General features: G+C 39.2%; 1 protein-coding gene across 1 annotated transcript; it reads right to left on the reverse strand.

Annotated features, from left to right (window-relative positions):
• Positions 1-8,977: 8,977 nt before the first annotated feature.
• LOC113332106 lies at positions 8,978-11,521 on the reverse strand. Its single transcript, XM_026578780.1, has 3 exons — positions 10,696-11,521; positions 9,684-10,134; positions 8,978-9,596 (listed from the first exon to the last, which is right to left on the reverse strand). The coding sequence occupies exons 1-3, from the start codon at positions 11,519-11,521 to the stop codon at positions 8,978-8,980; spliced, it is 1,896 nt and encodes a 631-aa protein (XP_026434565.1).
• Positions 11,522-20,233: the final 8,712 nt, after the last annotated feature.

Genomic DNA, 20,233 nt, shown 5'->3' on the forward strand with positions numbered 1-20,233 from the left:
CTCAATTCCTGAATAATTAATGCTCCTAGACGATCGTACTAGTATAGAGCCATCAATTAATTATTCCTAAATCATTAGATTCATTAACTGGATCCCTCGAAAATATTCTATGTTTTTCATAATATTTTGTTACTTCAATTCATGGTTCTTCCAAGCAGAATTCCATGGGTTAGTAATAAATATTTGATACACGGGCATCTGAGCAACTATCGAGTAAGCCCCGATTAAAATGGTGCAAGTGTACTCAGCAATAACACACTAACCAGCACCTGAATGCACGAACGAGCATTCCAAAATACGAAGGAACGATGAACCTATGCAAAATAGGAACAAAATAATAAATAATAAAATATTAATCAATGCGATAGGGACTAGGCCCACCGGACGGCCGGTCGTGCCATGGCCAGTCCCACGCCCAATTTTATATTTTATCATATTTTCATTGATCTCATGAAAATCCCTTCATTTGAAAAAATATCCTTCGTTTAAAGGAAACTCCTCAGTTTCATGGTGTTTCCTTTGCATCAAGGAAATAATATAAAATTGGGAAAGGTGTCATGGGACCGTGTCTACTAGCCGGCCGGCTATGCCGTAGTCATGGCCGGTCCCACACCTCATGATTCCTCATTATTTCCCTAATCTCACGAAAACTCCTTAATTTCATGATTTTTCCTTAAAGCCATGAAAAATAATATAAAATTAGGGAAACTCGTGGGACCGGACCCTAGCCGGCCGGTCATGCCCTAGTCGGTGCCACACACCCCTTTATTTTATCATTATTATTTTATGTTTCCTTCATCCCATGAAATTCCTTGGTTTCATGATGTTTCCTTCAAATTATGAAAAGTCCTTCAAATCATGAAATAATACATAAAATTAGGGAAAAACTCACGGGACCGGGACCCAGCCGGCCGACCATGCTCAAGCCGGCCCCCACACCCTTATTTTATTATTATTAATATTATTTGTTTCCTTCATCTCATGGAAACTCCTTGATTTCAACAAAACTCTTTAGTTTCAACAAACTCCTTGATTTTATGATATTTCCATAAAATCATGAAAAAATATAATAAAATTAGTAAAATGCTATGGGACAGGCTCATTGGACGGCCGGCCATGCCTTGGAAATGGACGCTCCCACACTTCATGATTCCTTCATTTTTATTATTATTTTTCCTTCATCTCATGAAGTTTCCTCAGTTTCAGCAAAAATCCCTGATTTCTTTATATTTTCCCAAATGATTGCTCAAACGCACATCAGAAAATATCAAAACTCTCAGGACTGAGACACGAACACTTTGGTGACGCGAGCATACTACCTTGACCGACCAAGGTTGGCTCTTTGGCTTGCAGGAGGCCGACTCCCATATATTTTCATCATTTGACCTAATTCGTTCACATTAGGTTCAGACTCTTCCAAACAGTTTTGTAATTTCATAAAACGATCGTCACACGAATCCGTGACAAACCAAGGGCGGTTTTCATGATCCCGTGGTTGGTCCTTCATCTCTTCAGAATTTATTAGGTTTTATCACCTAAGGTTCATACGAACATTATCAATAAATGATTAAACCAGCATTTAATCATCCTTTCACCAACTGGTCTCAAGAGACTTTGGTATTTTGTTCACTCGAGCATCTGGGCACTACATGGTCAACCCATCATCCCATGTAGACAGTCCCTCCTTCACTCTGTGGATAATTTTCAATAAACCATCAATTGGTCATCAATTGATCGAATTAGGGTTTCGAGTCCAAGGTTCATAATTCCATATTCGAACGCTAATAATTTTACGATGATCTCATGGTCAACATTTTATTAATTATACTTGGTTCAGTTGTCAGTATTTAAATTAATATTCTATTTGGTCATGCTATCAATAATTCATCAAACGAGCAACATTCGCTCAGATGAGCAATATTTGCTCAAACCAAGGAATATTGGTTCAACTATCAATATTCAAAAATTCATCGAATGAGAAATATTTGCTCACGTTAACTATCAACGTTTATTCATACATTATACCTTTGTCTCAGCCGACATGTTCAATTCATGAGTCTCGGAACATTTTCAAATCATGTTCAACTCAACAATACAAGGACTCATCGTCCTATGAAGTCATGAAGTCAACAACTGACTAACTAAATACACGTCTGCCTTGCAGACTCCACAATCACGAGAAATCAATCGTGTCACATGGAGGATACTAAATATGGATTTGGTCTGGCGGTCTACGACACGTGTGTTCATACACACGATGAGAATGTGAGCAAGTCGTGCAATCAGTTGAAGGAGTTAACAAAGTAGTGGATGGAAAATCGACCAAGTCTCCACACGTTGAGCAACTGGTTTTAACACGATTCCCACTTCTCCACTCTTTGATTCCATCAACTGTCACACTTCATGGGATCAAGGTGTTTACAACTCTAGCAACATAAATAGGTCTCTGAATCATGATTGAAAACAAGAATAATCTCACGTCGAACAGACAACAAGAGATTAATAACTCAACATTTGAGCAATTACTCTCAACAGAGAAAATTCAATCATTCAGAACTTATCTTATTTTAGAACACACAACACACCTACAATCTTTGATCACCATTGATCTCACACATTTCTCATCTTCCCTCCTACAGATCGACCCATCCTCTCTTGTGACCGAATTTACTCTGGAACGGCCATTGTTTTGGTTTAGGTTGGAGTTATATAGATTGATCTCTAGAATTCAAAGCACTCCCTTCTTGATGTGAATCTGTGTGAGGTTTGAAAGTTTTCTCGGTTCAAGGAGTTTCCTCCGCACGGTCGTCTCCTTAATTCCATAAAAACCAGCAACTCGTTTTTCCCTATCTACAGATATGAAGTCTCAGTAAGCGTCACCAATCCTTTACAGTTCTTACAACGACCAAAATGGCATGAGAACAACACATTTGCACCACCTTTTTCCCTATCAAACTGTATGAATGACCTAACACCTTGTATGTACTTCTCTGATTTATTATCACATTTCATCCACTTCTTATCATGTATCAATGACATTTTGTGATTCCTAAAGACAACATCTATGTTAAAATTTAGACAATATCTATATCCAACATATTTATAAAACTCAGCAATCATATCTATCAGTACATTTAGATCACATCAAATGAAAAATTACTGAATCTACTTCAAGTCTACCCATACAAATATTTTGTCAAGTTACAAACTAAATCTGCAGTTTAATCTGATTTTTAGTTAAGTTATAACTTAATAAGTTTTCACAAAACTAAAACTCACATTAAACTGCTAACAATTTGTAATTTTGACAAAACTAACCAAGCAAATCAAACTTTATGCAGAGAATTTGAGTTTTTAGGTTTAAATTCTAGGTTACACCCAAATCAAAATCAAATCTGACCCAAATACCATTCAAAATCAAAAATAAGAAACACCCAACTCATAAAAAATCAAAATAAATTAACAACCAAATCTCAGATACAAGCTATTGACCTAAAATTAAACTCAAAACATAAAACTAGAGTAAAAAGATAAACCATACCTAGGTTAATCATGCTTATCAAGTTCCTTCACAACGGTGCTTCCTCCTGCAACAATATAAGTGAAAGTCATTAAAAAAAACCCAAACCTAATTGTCGATCTAACATAATAAACCCTAACTATTGAAAGATAAACCCTAACTATTGAAACCATGCAGTAATTAAATTACCTAACTTGCAGCTATACTTGGTCGAGTTTAATAGCAGAAGAAATTAATGGCAGCAGAGTTTTCTTCAGATCCAGAAGAAGATGATAATGGAGAGAGACGGTGAAATAGAGAAGATAAAGGAGAGGGTAGAGAAAAATATGTGGATAGAAAGAAGGAAGTTGTCTTGTACATGATTTTTGGAGGGATAAATCGTGCCTTTCTCTAGTCAAGAAGTCAACTGGTCAATGGGTTAAAAGTGTTCCCTTCTAAGCATGTGACTTGCATGCGTACACTCCAAGTAGTTGTTAATCGCAACTGCTCCATAGTTGTTGCGAATTTCGAAACAGAACTAAGTTGTTGCTAAACTTTGGCAACTATTTTTTTGTGTTGCGAATTCACAACTGTGATAGAGTTGTTGCTAATCTAGGTTGCTACTCCCTGAATTTGGTGTAGTGCAACTACTAGGATCGTTCACACCAATTACAAATATCAATCATGCCATCTCATGGTGATTACTTAGAATCGGTTACACCAATTAATAAAAACTAGTCATACCAAATCATAAGTCAGGCTTTGTGATTAGTTATACCAAGATACATAACAAAGTTACGACCGGTTCTACCATCTCACACATATTGGTAATCCAAAGATTTGCAATGAATATCCATACTAATAAGCCTAGTGATTTCCCTTTCGATTCATAAAAAAAGTTCATGAATGTACTTCCTTTGAACAAATGTAAAACATTGTTTCCTAGGATGAAATCTTCACCATAACCCATTCACATAATCATAACAATATATACAAAATTATGTCGATATCATATCTACGAAGTTCAAAAGATAAGCGTTATACTTCATAGTCTAATTCCCTAATACTATGACCATATAAATATGACCATGTCACATCACTAGAGTATCATACAATATGTACAATATGTATAGCTTCGCGGTTATGTTTTCAATATAGCACGACATGAAAGATACGTTAGGAACGAAAGTAGTTCAAGTCAATATTACTAACCTCAAGAGGAAGGATGATGTTGTCATTTTAGTTTGCTTCTTCTTCACTTTCTTCAGGTCTTCGGAGTAATACTTGTATATCTCAACATTCCTAGACTTTCTAGTCTAACCTAAATGAAGTTGACTCTATGCAATCAAGCGACTTTAGATGAGTTTTGAGTCACTAAAATATGACAACCAAACTTGATATACCAAATCTTGGTGAGTTCAACAGAGCTATGCTCTAACAGTTGAGACCAAGCAGACTACCCCTAGATACTGAGTTCCCTCAGTATCCCTGCGCCTTCGACTTCTAGAGTTACACACGTGAATAGCAATTCCTTTGGATCGTATTCCAAACAACAAAGGAAGAATCTGTTTGGTAACCACTCTACTCAATCTTGCTACAATATTTAGATGAGTCGTTGACAAAGGCTCTTATGTTTAATCTAATAAACTCCTTTGTATGGTTAGATCAATCTAACTTTAACTACCGAAATAGTCAAGTATGGATTCGCACTCAATCAATATAAATCTCAAAGAGAAATATAGAGAATGCCAATCTCTCGCAACTAATCAATCAGATCTATCAAAGATAAACTGATTCTAGTTGGATCCCAGCCGATCAAGGTTTATGCACACAATTCACAAGATACGAAAACTAATAAGAAATCTTATTCGTCTTCAAATATTCTTTTATCTTCAATAACCTGCACAACACCACTTGAATCTCTTGTGATCAATCACGCATAGAACGGAGTCTGTTAACAGTGGATTATCATAAGATGTCTTTAGATCTAACAAAAGTTCTAAAGATCCCGTCGATACTCTGATCTAGTTTGACTGAATCTTATATCAGAAGAGAAGATTCTCAAGCATAAAAAACTAGGTGCAATCATAGTTTCAATAAACGTTAGTCAATCAAATCAATCGAAAACTAATAACACTGCAGTTATCTAGTTTCCCACCAGCGGTACTCGTAGAGTTTCTTGATCCAACAGAAATGTACTTCCTTTAAAGAAATGTAAAACATTGTTTCCTAGGATGAAATCTTCACCATAATCCATTCAAATAATCATAACAATATATACAAGATTATATCGATGTCATATCTACGAAGTTCAAAAGATAAGCGTTATACTTCGTGGTTTAATTCCTTAATACTATGATCATACTATTATGATCATGTCACATCACTAGAGTATTATACAATATGTACAGTATATACAGCTTCGCAGTTATGTTTTCAATAAAGCACGACTTGAAAGATACGTTAGGAATGAAACAGTTCAAGTCAATATTACTAACCTCAAGTGGAAGGATGATGTCGTCGTTATAGTTTGTTACTTCTTCACATTCTTCAGGTCTTCGGAGTTTGAAGTTCAAAGAACAAAGGGATATATATATATACATAGGAAGAATTTCGTCAACAACGAAGCCCAATCAAAGATTTAAAATCGAATATCATTGACCTTTGTGGATGCTTAGTGTCTGGTAAAGAATTCTTTTCCTATGACTAAGAGGTTCCACATAGCTGTTTAAGCTCATGAAAAAACCACACATATATCTGTAGTATTTTATTGGATGCATGAGTCCCCCTGGACAGACCCACCCACATCTCCTGAGCAGGTTCGACCCAAACCCCCAACTAAATAAGCAAACATTCCTTAAATTCCCCCACCTTAGTAGACCTTATGTAAAGTGGGATAGATTTTTTTTTAATACGAAAAGAATAATATTATTAATTTAAGCGGTTGAGACATATGATTGTCTGTCAGCATCTAAATCTGATTCCAGCCAGAATGGTTTTGTATCTATCCATTCTTCTGCACCTAATATATATAGAGCATGCTTAGCTAATAAATCATCTACATTGTTTGCATATTTATGCGTAAAACTACACTTCCAATGTTCAAATTTATTTAATAAAAATCGACAGTCTTGAATAATATTGTAATGAATCCAAGCAACTGCTCCTTCATTCCCATTAATAGTATTGACAACATTTTGGCTATCTCCTTCCAAATGAATCCTCCTAATCCCTTTAGCTGCTTCCCATTTGATCCCGTCCAAAGCTGCCATTGCTTCAGCCTCCTATGCCTCTACTGCTTTAGCTGGTGCGAATCTAGCTCCATCGGATGTTCCTGCATTAGTTCTAGCAATTAGTCCCAAGCCTTCCTTATTATTAAATCTACAAAAAGCAGCATCAAAATTTATTTTAATCCAATCAATTCCTAGTCTTTTCCACACATGTATTACAGAAATATTTAAAGGTGTATTTCTTAAAGGCATGGTTGGTTGGACTCTCTTCCAATCAGTCATGTGGGTATTCACATTTCTGATAACCGTTTCACAGTGAACCTGCACATTTTCAAAGACGACATTACATCTATGCTTCCAAACTTCCCATACAACAAAACAATATTTATGAAATTGAAATATATTATGAGGCCTAGCCTGGACATCATGATCAAAACATGAAGCAACCCAATCATAAATATCCTGTCCCTGCAATCTCAAAAAAAAATTATATCAATTATTCTCAAAACACTATCAGTAACAGGGCATTCAAGAAACAAATGGTGTATAGATTCAACAGTATTATAGCATAGAGGACAAGCAGAATCTAAATTAACATTGTGCCTCGATAATCTTTCCCTAACAGGTAAACATTTACGTATGAATTTCCACAAAAAATGTTGAATTTTTATAGGCAAGTTGGTTTTCCATAAGGATTTCCAATTAATAGGAGTTAACATAGTAGATACCTCCTGGGTGTCATTTAAAATAGCTTTATAAGCCGTTTTAACTGGAAAAAAACCATCTCTAGCTGGTTTTCATCTTAATCCGCCAGCACCATTGAGAGGGATCCTAATCTGAAGAATAACATCTACTGTTTGAGCATCAAACAGAGACCGGAGAATCTGAAGATTCCAACTCTTACTATTATGGTCAATAAGCTGCGAAACCCATTTCATATTAGCTAACATAAATCTAGAATTAGGAGGCCTATTAAGTGATGTAATCCATTTGTCTTTCTAAATGGAAATATTGGTTCCACCACCTACTTCCCAACAATAGTAATTTCTAATTATCTTCATTCCATCACAAATTTCTTTCCAAATCCATCTACCATATTCATTCAAAGCATCAGTTAGGGGATTAAAATTATCAAAGTATTTGGATCTCAGAATAGAAGAGCATTGGGAAGATGGGTTTTCAAACATTCTCCAAGTAAGTTTAGCCAGAAGGGCTTGGTTCATAATTTCATATTGTTTTATATTTAGACCCCCTAAGTCTTTAGGTAGAGCAATGCTTTTCCATTTCTTAAGAAAGGAACCATTACTATTCTCTTTTTTATTCCACCAGAAGTCTCTCTGCACAGCATCCATTTTGTCAGTGATTTTTTTCGGTATTTTGAAGACAACCATATGATGATTAGATATAGAACCTAAAATAGATTGAGTCAGGGTAGTCTTACCTGGTTGATTAAGGAAAGTAGATTGCCAGGGAGAAAGTCTAACTGAAAATTTATCAATTAGATGAGAGAAAGATTCAACTTTACTTTTGTGAAGTAAAAGAGGCACACCCAAATACTTATCTTGGAGAGCCATTCTTTGAATGTTCAGCATACCAGCAATTTGAAGTTTGATGTTTTCTTGCACCTTACAACTAAATGCTATACCTGACTTATCAAAGTTCACTGATTAGCCGGAGAACTTACTGAATTGCTCAATAATTCTAGCTAAAGCTACAACTTCATTAAGTCTAGATTTAGTAAAAACTAAGCAATCATCTGCACAAAAAAAAGGTGAGAGATAGAAGAGCTGTTTTTGTTACGGTAATACCATGATTTCACCATTTCTTTCAGCAAAATAAAGAGCTCTACATAAGATTAGATACAAAGAATGAATAAATACGGTGATAAGGGGTCACCTTGTCTCAGTCCTCTTTGAGGTTTATAAACATCACATGGGGAACCATTAAGAAGAATTGAAGTGGTCATTGTGGAAATACATTGATTAATAAGAGCACACCAGTCATCAGAAAAACCTAAACTCTTCATAGAACCAATCAAAAACTCCACTCAACCCTATCAAATGCCTTTGACATATCTAGTTTTACAGCCATCCAACCATCTTTTTTCTTAGTTTTTTCATAGTGTCAATCAACTCACGAGCTATGACAATATCATCAGTAATCGGTCTACCGGAGAGGAAAGTAGTTTGAGATGGAGATATTATCTTATCAAGAAAGGGTTTCAGTCTATTAGCTAAGAGTTTAGAGATCACTTTATAGGTGACATTACATAGACTAATAGGACGAAAATCAACCGGGCTAATGAGGCAGTTCTTTTAGGAATCAAAGCAGTAAAATTATGATTGATCTGTTTAAGAATATGCTTAGAGTGAAAAAAGGACTGAACCATTCTAACTATGTCATCACCTACAACATCCCACATCTGTTGATAAAAACCAGGAGGATACCCATCAGGACCAGGGGTATTCCATGATTGCATACTAAATATAGCATGTTTAACTTCATCACTATCAGGAATTCTAGTAAGCATGCTATTTTCAGAATCAGCAATGCAAGGAGAAAAAGATTCAAAATACTCAGTAGGATCATCAGGAATAGTAGTTCTACTCATATAAAAAAAATAATCTTTTAGAGTTGAAGCAATGTCATTCCTATCGGAAACCCAAACACCCATAGTATTTTTAAGAGTATCAATATTAGTTATTTTTTTCCTAAAATTCACCTTATTATGAAAGTATGCAGTGTTTCTATCTCCATTTCTAAGATCCTCATCTCTATTTCTCTGTTTCCAGAAATTAGCTTGAGCATCAAGCCAGTGAATTAAATTTTTCTCAAGGTCTACAAGAGATTCGTTCTGATTAGCAATACTATTACCATTAGAAAGAGCTTCTATTTGGGCTTTTGTCTTAGCAATTTAAGTGTTAATGCTTCCAAAGCCATGATGATTCCAGTACCTCAAAGCTACTTTAATATTATGTTGACTTCTAGTGACTCTATAAGCATTAGAACCAGGATCAGAAACAATCCAATTATTTTTAATGACCTCCTTACAAGAAGGATTTCTAAGCCATGTCCTATTCATTCTAAAAGGCTTGTATGTATTATTCTGAATTCTATCAGTTACCAGCAAAATTGGGCAATGATCACTAGCTAAAGGAATGAGGTGAAAAGAGGTAGAATTGGGAGATAAATTCATCCACTCAAAATTATAAAGAACCCTATCAAGTATTTCTAAAATAATCTCATGACCAGCTCTCCTATTAGACCAAGTAAAAGGATTCCCAACAAAAGACATACTATGAAGACCGTTTACATTTAACCTTCTATTAGAGTCATCCAAAACAGTCTGGGATATGAGGTTACCCCCTTCCTTTTCATCTTGAGTCAACACAAAGTTTAAATCGCCTATAAAAATCCAAGGCAAATTTAACTGAGTAGCCAAATTATTCATATAGGCCCACTGAGCATCTCTCAAAGAATCATCCAAAGCACCATAAATAAATGTGAAAAGAGAAAATTTTGTTCTAGCATCAATTCTAGTTTTGCAATTGATAAGATTTAATTTAGAATCTAAGATTTGAGTTCTACTCCCTCCTTCCACATCAGGCAAAGACCACCAAATAAACCATTTGGTTCAACTAGAGAAATATTAGGATATTTAAGGTTTGAAGTGTAATTCCTCATTTTCCTTGAAATATTTTTAGTTTAAATCAAAAATATTACATCTGGGTCATTTGATCTAACAAGGTATCTAAGATGATTCCTAGTGTTTTTGTTACCAAAACCACAAACATTCCAAGACAAGAATTTCATGTTATCAAAGTAAATACCAGGAATTTTAAATATAAAATTTTTAAAAATATTTTTTTGTACTAAGAAAAGGATTTAACTCATTCTCCCCACCATTGATTCCAGATTGGTTGTCCCTATGCATGGTCTTAGTTGTTGTTTGATTTCCTGAGTTACCTTCAGTGTTATTTTCATTACCTTCTCCTTGATCAGCATCTTCTGAAACTTGTTTGTTCTCAATAAACCTTTTTCTTTTTCCTAGCCTAGCTTGAACTTCATTAGAATCAGTTACAGAAGAAATCTTGACAGAAACCCCATCTTGAGGAGTAAAGGTAATGTTCCTTCCATTCATTCTAGAATTCTGATTAGGAGTCGAAGATGCACTAGTTCTAGCAGTAAGCGACTTTTTCAATCTTCCAACACCTCCAAATGGCAGTGGATGCTTATGAAGAGCTTCAACATATTCAATAGCTGCCTTACAAGCCCCCTCACAGTGATTAATGATATTGCATTTTGGGCATAATTTTCTAGGTTGTTTTTCATAGTAAAATTTTACCCATTTTGTTACTCCAGCAGCAGTGATAGCTAAAGCACCCCTTCTTAATGGTTTTAACAGATCAATTTTCACCCAAACTTTCACTGGCACACCTCCAACTGGAATAGCATTTTTTGGTTCAATTGCTAAGACTTCGCCCAAAAGTTTACCCATTTCCTCCACAACTTTCACAGTCATATACTCTGGTTGAATATACTTCAGCTGAATCCAGTAAGCTTGTTGAGTCCAATCAAGTTCTTGATGACTTAGTCCATATAAGTAATCAAAGAGAATCACCAAGTAACCATCAATGTTCCGTGACCCTTCATCTATCACTTTGTCCACCACGGTTTTATTTTTCAACTTAAAAATCATCACATTAGTATCCACTTCAATGATTTTAACATCTTCCGGGGGAATAAAATTCCAAGTGAATTGAATAGTATTTTCAACAACATCATACGACATTTTCCCTTTAATAATGATTTTTCCTATCAAGCAGAAATCCCATTCCCCGTCAAAGTGGGATAGACTGTTTGTGCTTGTTTATTAACATTTTTACTAGTTGGAACTTGTTGATGGTGGATTTTAGTTCAGGGCTAAAATTGTAAAACCAAAAATAATATGCTGACATCCTGCAAAGGATAAAGCCATTTGATAAGTGATGAGCGCAGAAAACCTCTTGCTTTATTTACTTGAAGCAATTCAATAAATACGTAAAATTCACCCAGAATGGTGCATGTAGCAACAATCCCACATATTCTGTGAATTTTTTAGCATTATTAATTAATGCATGATTAGCCTAGTATTTTGTATATTATTCCTCGCCGAACTCTCATGTTTGGCATGACAAGACGACTGAGTGTTCACTCTCAGCAGAGTAGCATGAATCCCCAAGTGCCAAATTCGAGACATGCATGAAATACCCATACATGCTACATCACTCTCTAACAAAGAGAATCTCACATCGGTGTGCTTATATTATCCCGATCGAGTATGCTTAATTTCCTTAAAGGAAATTTAGATTGTCCAAATCAGTCTCAGAAACAATCGCGGCCACACAAGTTGGTCACGCAATTTAACAAGCCTAGCCAAACCCTGGCAAGAGTAGGCGAGCATCGTGATGACCACCGACGGGCCCACTTATGCCCTATCCGGTCGAACATCACACGAACTCCTCCCAGCACGTCAAACGTCAGCCCTAAAATAGGGTGGTTGCGCTGCTTTGGAAGAAGCTCGACGAGCTTAGACTGTTCAAAGCAGTCTTAAAGTCATCACGACCGTCCAAATTCACCAGCCTGGTTGGACGGCTTAGATCATACCGCGAATGATCATTGAAACGCCAACGCGCACATTGGCGGGCCCATTCTGTACCCACTTGATCGGTTTTCTCACGACCTAGCCCTAGAGCAATGAACGCTTGCTCGAAGTGAGGCTGGCGTGATTCTTAAAGGGTCGTGGAAACTCCACTAGCGTCTTAAACCGATCACAACCATCCAGCTTCGCCTGCATGTTTGGATGACTTAGATCGTGCTTAGGACCATCGGGCAGGTACACACATGTTCACCGTCAGTCCAATATGGGCCCTACACGGTCGGTCTCCCCAAAGAAGGAGCATAGCCTGCCAAACCGTTTGGCCGAAGTCATGCGTGCTTGAATGCTTCAAAACCCTAATTAGGGTTTGCGGCATTGCATAACTGCCGCAGTTTGATCATGACCATCCATCTTCGCCATCTTGAATGGAGGGTGTATATATAGATTAAAGAGGTCCAGAGAGTATCAACGTGATCACCATGGGCCCACCTATACGTGTGACTGATCGGCCTAGGCCAACCATGGCCGAGCGCCTCGAAACGCACGCCCAAAAGTGGCATGACGTGCAGCTTTCAAATCCTTTGTGGCAATGGATTTCTGCCGCAAACCGATCTTAACCACTCGCATCTGCCGGTCAAATTGAGTGGCCTAGATCGCACCTTCGTGAGACGAGACAACATGGACATGTACACCGGCAGACCGTCTACATGCATGCCTGGTCGGTCCCACCAAAAATGGCGTCCATGCTTAAAGTCGATCGAGCAAAAGAGTGATGCTTGCACACCTCTTAAAAACCCTAAAATTCCATCAACGGTCGCAAATGAGAGTCGCAAACCATCTCGTACGTCCAACTTCGCCAGCTTGGTCGGACAGCCTAGGTTAAAAGCTAGACGATGAGTGAGGCACCTCGATGATCACCATCCGCCACTCTTTCACAGGAAGTGATCGGCCAGAGCATGGATCGCCCATGAAGCCTCCAAACGATCACTTTAAGATGGTTGGATGTGATGCTATTTTAAGACGCTTTCTCTGCGACTTATTCGGACAAGCATTAAAACATCGATGCCTCATACATGGTGATTGTTTACAATGCATTACATGCATCGAACATACACGATATTTCATGAATATCGATTTATTAAATAACTTAGTTATTTAACTTAGCATTGTATGCTACTCTCTGTGGGTCCCACGATCCATTCATTCGAGACATTAAGCATGTCACAAACTGGGGGATACTTACTGGAGTATTGGTTTGGCGGTTTACAGCGTGCAGCATGCAACGCCCCATCACAAAAACGTGTCAGGAGGCATGGACGGTTAACGATGATGGGAAAAGTGGCAAAGACGTGATCGTGCAATCACCTACACGACCCCACTACTCCATTACTCAACTTCCTTCACTTCCTATGAGATGAGGGTTTTTAGCTTAATGACTTGTATAAATAGGTCCTTCGCCTATTTCCAAAACACAAGAGACAAGCGCAGAAAAACCAAGTGTTGTCACAGTATCCAGAAAACACCAGAGCTGACAGCTTACATTGTGCAAGCCATTTCAACATTCTGATACAATTCATAAATAGCCAACAACTTCACAATCTCAACACCTTCTTCGCTTCCCTCCCTAAGATCAACCACGTCTCCTTCACTTTGTGACCGAAGCAAGTCTGGAACGACCATTTCTTGGTTTATGCCAAAATTGTATAGATTGATCTCTCGAGTCAAAAGCACTCCCTTACAGTGCATTTGTTTAGGGTTTAGATTCATTTCTCATCCACACACACCCAAAATTACCAAAACCAGCAGAAATAGTTTTCACCCATAAACAATTGGCGACCATAGTGGGAGATTAATCTATCGGTTGTGAAGTCAATTTCTTCAATACCCAATCCCATTTGGTTGATATTCAAAATGGTTGGTCTAAGGACTGCCCCAACAATTTCAGATCCCGGTCGAAGTTCTTCCAATGAAGATACCACTGTTCCCAACGGTATATCTGGTGGTGTAACCAGAAGAATCCCAACATTGATCGAGTTAGCACGGGTGCAGGAGATTCACACGAAGAACTTGGACCTGATCAAAGAAAAAATAAACAACATACTCGATCCCCTCATCAAGATGACATCAGATATGATCGGTTCTCTTGTCACAAAGATTTCTACACTGGGGACTGATACTCGCAACGATCCTCCTCAAGTCAATAGTTTCACTATGAACCAGAGGCCGGTGGACTAGGAAGCAGCTTCTCCAGTAGAAAGTTTATGCGAATTTTTACACCTCTCGAAGAATCAGCGGGCGGAGACGTTTGCTACGATCAACAAGATAGCCCTATACGTGCATTTAACTCCTTTGCGTCCAGAAGCCTCGAAAACACCAGAGATGTTTGTGAATAATATCACATTTACAGAAGAAGACATGAGGGCGTAAGAAGGTCACAACCGGGCCCTACACGTTACTGCACGCATCAAGGATTCATATTTCAAAAGGGATCTCATCGACACGGGAGCATCTTCGAATGTGATTATTCTCAAGACACTCAAGGCGACCAAGGTTCGCCCAAGCAAGATCGTGCGACAGCCTACCACGATGACAGAAGGAAACCAAACCAACACGTACGGGTATGTCAATCTGAATTTATCTGTAGGGCTTGTCCAATCAAAGGTGAAATCCGAAGTCATAAAAAAGGAGCCGGACTACCATATGATACTGGGAGACCATGGCTTCATCACAATAGGATCGTCCCCTCGACGTATCACCAATGCCTAGAGACTATGATGAATAAAGAAGTCGTTCGCATTCCTGCATTATTGTCTCCTTACGCACCAATATGTGGAGCGGAATTGTTTTAACTAAGAGAAGCTCTGCGGGAAGAATCAGACAAAGTTCATTGCACCCCACTCCCCACGTGGGTGTCAATCCAGGAAGAAGACCGACTTGCATCATTGAAGGCTAAGTCCCACGATGCATATTTGCTGACAAGACGTACCAATTCTTCTTCATCATGTGAAGCCACGACCCACGCTCACACTAAGAGGGGGCGAACTTTTGTGGAGAGCCATGATCAGAAAGGGAAAACCGTGTATCGATGCCGTTGTTGGCAATTAGCGGAGGAGACTGTTACCCAGTCTCCTTGCCCAACGGAATGCTACAACAACGACAAGCCACAAGAAGAAGTGATAGATGCTCCATGACATCTGCAAGATGGCACCAACTCCACAACTGATGAGCTCGAAATCATTAACATCGAGAATGAGGAATCTCCTAGGCCTATATCCATCGGCTCAACCTTTTGTACGGATGAACGCACGAAGCTCGTGAAACTTATCAAAGAGTACCAGGACATATTCGCTTGGACGTATGAAAAAATGACCGGTTTAGATGAAAAATTGGTCACCCATCATATACATGTCATACCTGGATCCAAGCCGGTTAAACAGTCTCCGAGGCAGTTCAGACACGAGGTAGAAGAGCAAATCGAGACTGAGATTCAGAAGTTTCTAGCTGCTGGCTTCATCAAACCCATTCATCATCCAACCTAGTTGGATAATGTGGTTATGGTAAAAAAGAAAAATGGACAGATCAGGTGTTGCGTGGATTTCAGAGACTTGAACAGATGCTGCCCCAACGATGATTTTCCTCTACCTAACATCTACATGTTAGTGGATGCCACCAGTGGACACAGGGTGTTCTCCTTCATGGATGGATATAACGGTTACAATCACATAAAGATGTATGAGCATGACGCGAGTAAGACAGCTTTTCGAACTCCTCTCGGAAATTTGTATTATACTGTAATGTCATTTGGTTAATGCCGGTGCAACGTATCAACGCGCTATGATGGCAATATTCCACGACATGATGCATAAGCAAGTTGAAGATTACGTGGATGATATAGTAGTCAAATCAAAAGCTCGGGCGGCCCACACAGAAGTCTTATGACAAGTGTTCGAAAGGTGACCGCTGAGGGAATCAAAGTGGACCCATCCAAGACCCAAGCTATCCTCACGATGTTGCCTCCACGAACTGTGAAGGAACTCCAAAGCTTCATGGGAAGGGTGAACTACAGTTTTATACCTGGTTTATCCCAGCTTGTTGCTTCATTCACCCCCTTGCTGAAGAAATGAGCAAGTTTCGTCTGGACCGCACTACAACAGGAAGCGTTTCGGAAGATTCAACGAATATTGTCATCTCTAAATCATCATAAAGGGTTAGCCTATTATGTCAGCCCGGACGAGAGCGAGCCCGGGACATATTCAGATCTACTGGAGCCGACACCTCAAGGGAGCATCCTCAAGAAGATAGCGATGTCCGCATCATCATGTCGAGAAAGAATCCGCAGCTTGGGCGAATCACTCTGTCAGACTTAAGAAGAATGCTTCAGCGAAACAACGAACATCCAAATGATTATGTCAAGAGGTCCCGAATTCAGAAACTGGAGGGTCACGATCCAAATATGACTGAGCAACAAGTGGTGTAATTGTGTATCAATAGGATGATACCCGTCTATCGTGCTTTGTCGAAGAACCTTCGCTTTCAGACATCCTCTGAACTCCGTGAAGATGCTAAACGCTTAGTTGCGACAGCACCTGCCCTGCTAGAAGAACAAGCCTGCCAGTAACGAAGAGCCTCATGATGTTCTCGGAAGCATACATCTCACCAACAGGAAATACAACCTTCAGCCTATTGTAAGCAGTTCCGCTGAAGCAGCAAGAGGAAAACCACCGAGATACAACATTCTGCACGTCCAAGATCCCCAACTCCAACTTCAGCACCACATGCACGACTGCCACATTGATGAAACAACGTCCAAGATATTCCATGTCTGGCTTGACGGCAGCAACATCAATAAGAGACGCTTTCATAATTTCGTCTACCATAGAAGAAGTAGTTGCGTTACCAAAGGAGATTGCACCTGGGACTTAAGAGGTACATACAAATTCTCCATGTCAAGAGCTTCATCATATTTGCAGAACTTATTAGTTAAGTCATTCGCATGAAAGAACTTCCCTACTCCTCAAAGACACGATCCAAAGATGATAATGGCAAAGGAGTATGACTGGGGACTGCTTAACACTTCCCATCTCAAAGATGGTGAATTTAGAGAGATGCAAGCACGTTATCATTCTAAGATGTCCAAAGACGAGGATATACTCAAGAGAGCAGACGTATTGTCAAAGGCCAGTGATATTTATGGAAGTCTATGAAACGCAACGCAGACGTAAAGACGGCTTAATGAACCTAACGTGACAACATCTATAAGTCGAAGGCTCAGTGGATACTCGTGGGCAGGGGACTGTATCCCTCTTTTCCATTCCATGAGGCAGCATCGAGGAAGCTATCGGTTCCATCATTAGCTTCTCCCTCTAATGATGAGACAAGCTTTACCACTATACGAAGACTGCCAATCCCGAGCTTCACCATAACCACTACGGACAGAGTCAAGGACTTCTTCAACACAAGAGAGGTGGTCAATCAAGAAGCATGTAATTCGCAAGGGGAAGTCAAACTGAAGCAGAAGCCGCTTCAACGCTCTCTCCAGCAGAAGTTGCTTCAACGCTGCAGAAGAAGCCTCTTCAACATTCGCTCTAGGAGAAGCCGCTTCAACGCTCTCTCCTGAAGAAGCTTGCTCCAACACTCGCTCTAGAAGAAGCCTCTTCAACACTCGCTCTAGGAGAAGCCGCTTCAACGCTCTCTCCAGGACCCGCTTCGACGTTCGCTCCAGAAGCTGCTTCAACGCTCTCTCCAGGAGCCGCCTCGACGTTCGATCCAGAAGATGATTCAACACTCTCTCCGAGACCCACTTCGACGTTCTCTCCAGAAGCTGCTTCAATTCTCTCTCCAGGAGCCGTCTCGACGTTCGCTCCGGAAGCTACATCAACGTTCTCTTTGAGTCTAGGATTACGACCTCGTCATGAATAGTTTGAGAATCCAACCAACCATATGCCTAATCTACCTGGGGACAACCGACATCATGCTAGGGGAATGCTCACCTGGACACCTCTTGAACGTGACATGCTCCAAGGACAGGACGACCCATTTCTCCTGGTAACATCTAACTTTGTCTCATAATTTTTATCTTTATTTGTCACCATCTAATGCCTACCCCGCAATAGTGCAACTATTAAGTGCTAGGCAGGTGGTAGGCTTTGGGATATGTATAAAATAAGAGAAAAAGACAGCCTACAGTGATACCTGCAAGTGCACAGGGTCAGTTGTAGCTTGTGTGCAAGAACAGGGTCATTCCACAGGGACTTGGGTGTATTGAAGTTTCCTAGACTAAAGTTATCTAAACAAGTAACTAAGTGGCAGTGAGATAGTGACAGTGGAGGTTAAACTGTGTAAGAGTGAACAATGGTTGTAACTGAACTAGTGAAGGCAGTGAAGTAAATGTGATAGTGAAGCAAAGGTAACTGGAAACAAAACCAAATAAACCAAGGCTGTTAGCCAAGGGCAGGGAGGAGAAGAAGTAACAAAACAGTTAAAAAAAAAAGAAAAGAAAAGAAAAGCAAAGCCAAGGCAATGGCTTTAGGCATTCATCTAGAGTGGGAAGAGAACCAGCTTGCTCACAGTCACTAGTGAGCACTAGTTTCTCCCCACTGCTCAATCAACTCAATGCTCTAAGGCTCTAACCTAGCATTGACACACAACAGTAAACTAACCCTAACATGAAATTAAACCATAAAAACAGGAAATTAAACATCACACATGGAATTAAAACATAACAATTGAAATTGAAATTGAAAATTAAAACAAACCTAAATTGAAACTGGAACTAAATTGAATTAAAATTAAAATATCAAAACTGAAATTTAACCCTAATTGGTTACTTGGTTAATCCAAGAACACCTTCTACACATAATACATATCCCCTATTTATACCCAGGACACCCAATTAGGGTTTACAAACCAAATCCATAAATTTCCCCCAAAAACAGTAAAACTAGGGTTTTAAATTCGTCTCACCAATCATGATGAAAGTTGTTTCTGACTTCGACCCACGTTGCTACATCTCCTTCTAGCCTTCCTGCACGCTTCGAATTCGTCTATAGACTCACTTATTTTACTGATTTCTCACCTAGGGTTTCAGAGAAAGGAATGGTGAGAAATCAGTGAAATAAGGGGCTAGAGAGAGGGGGAAAAAGGGAGGGTAGGTGATGGTGGTAGATATGGCGACGTTTGGTGGCTGTGGCAGGTATGGAAGGTGGCTGGGCAGAGGGTGGCAGGGAGAGGTGGTTCTGTTGCATAGAGGGGGGGAAGAGAAGATCGAAGAGAAATTGGGTAAGGTCTGTTTGGTTTGATGGGTATAGGGTTAGGTTGTTCGAGTGTGAGGCGGGCTCATCAGATTTCGATGTTAGGCGAGTAATAGGCGTTTGATCGATACATCTGAAATGCATCCAACGATAAGATGGAACATAGCCTTCAGAGACCGTCGGATGAAGAGATACAACGAAACTAACGGCGTGAGATGGAGTTAGGTGCTGTAGTGTTGGTCAGGAATTTCAGACTTTGATGCACGAAGAGGAGGCGACCGTTGGATGATGATATGGATCCAATCTGACGGCTACATGAGAAGTGGGTTATGGATTTGGGTTTTGGTTTGGGAGATAAGTTGGGCTTGGGATAATTCTGAGCCCATTTCTTCTTTAAGAACAATTCTTCCTTCTTAAGCCCATTCCTAGCTTTTTGGTCTTGCGCACAACATTCTTCGCGGCTTCCTTGTGTAATTCCTCCCGGCTTTTCACTACTTTTCTGCTCTTTTCGCTCCGCGACTCATCCGAACTTCATTTATTACCTAAAAATGCAAAATTAAGTAAGAAAAATATTTATTCTTGAAAACAATGAAAATACAGAATATGGGTTAAAATG

Source organism: Papaver somniferum, unplaced genomic scaffold, assembly GCF_003573695.1.
Source record: "Papaver somniferum cultivar HN1 unplaced genomic scaffold, ASM357369v1 unplaced-scaffold_128, whole genome shotgun sequence".
In the NCBI taxonomy this organism is placed as follows: Eukaryota; Viridiplantae; Streptophyta; class Magnoliopsida; order Ranunculales; family Papaveraceae; genus Papaver; species Papaver somniferum.

Excerpts from the sequence above, each read along its gene's own strand:
- LOC113332106 (XM_026578780.1), bottom strand. The coding sequence starts at position 11,521 with ATGTCGTATGATGTTGTTGAAAATACTATTCAATTCACTTGGAATTTT. Across the intron at positions 10,135-10,695 it reads TAATGAAAATAACACTGAAG|GCGATTTAAACTTTGTGTTG; the intron begins GTAACTCAGGAA and ends GGATTTTTATAG. Across the intron at positions 9,597-9,683 it reads AATATTAAAGTAGCTTTGAG|TATTGCTAATCAGAACGAAT; the intron begins GTACTGGAATCA and ends TAATGGTAATAG.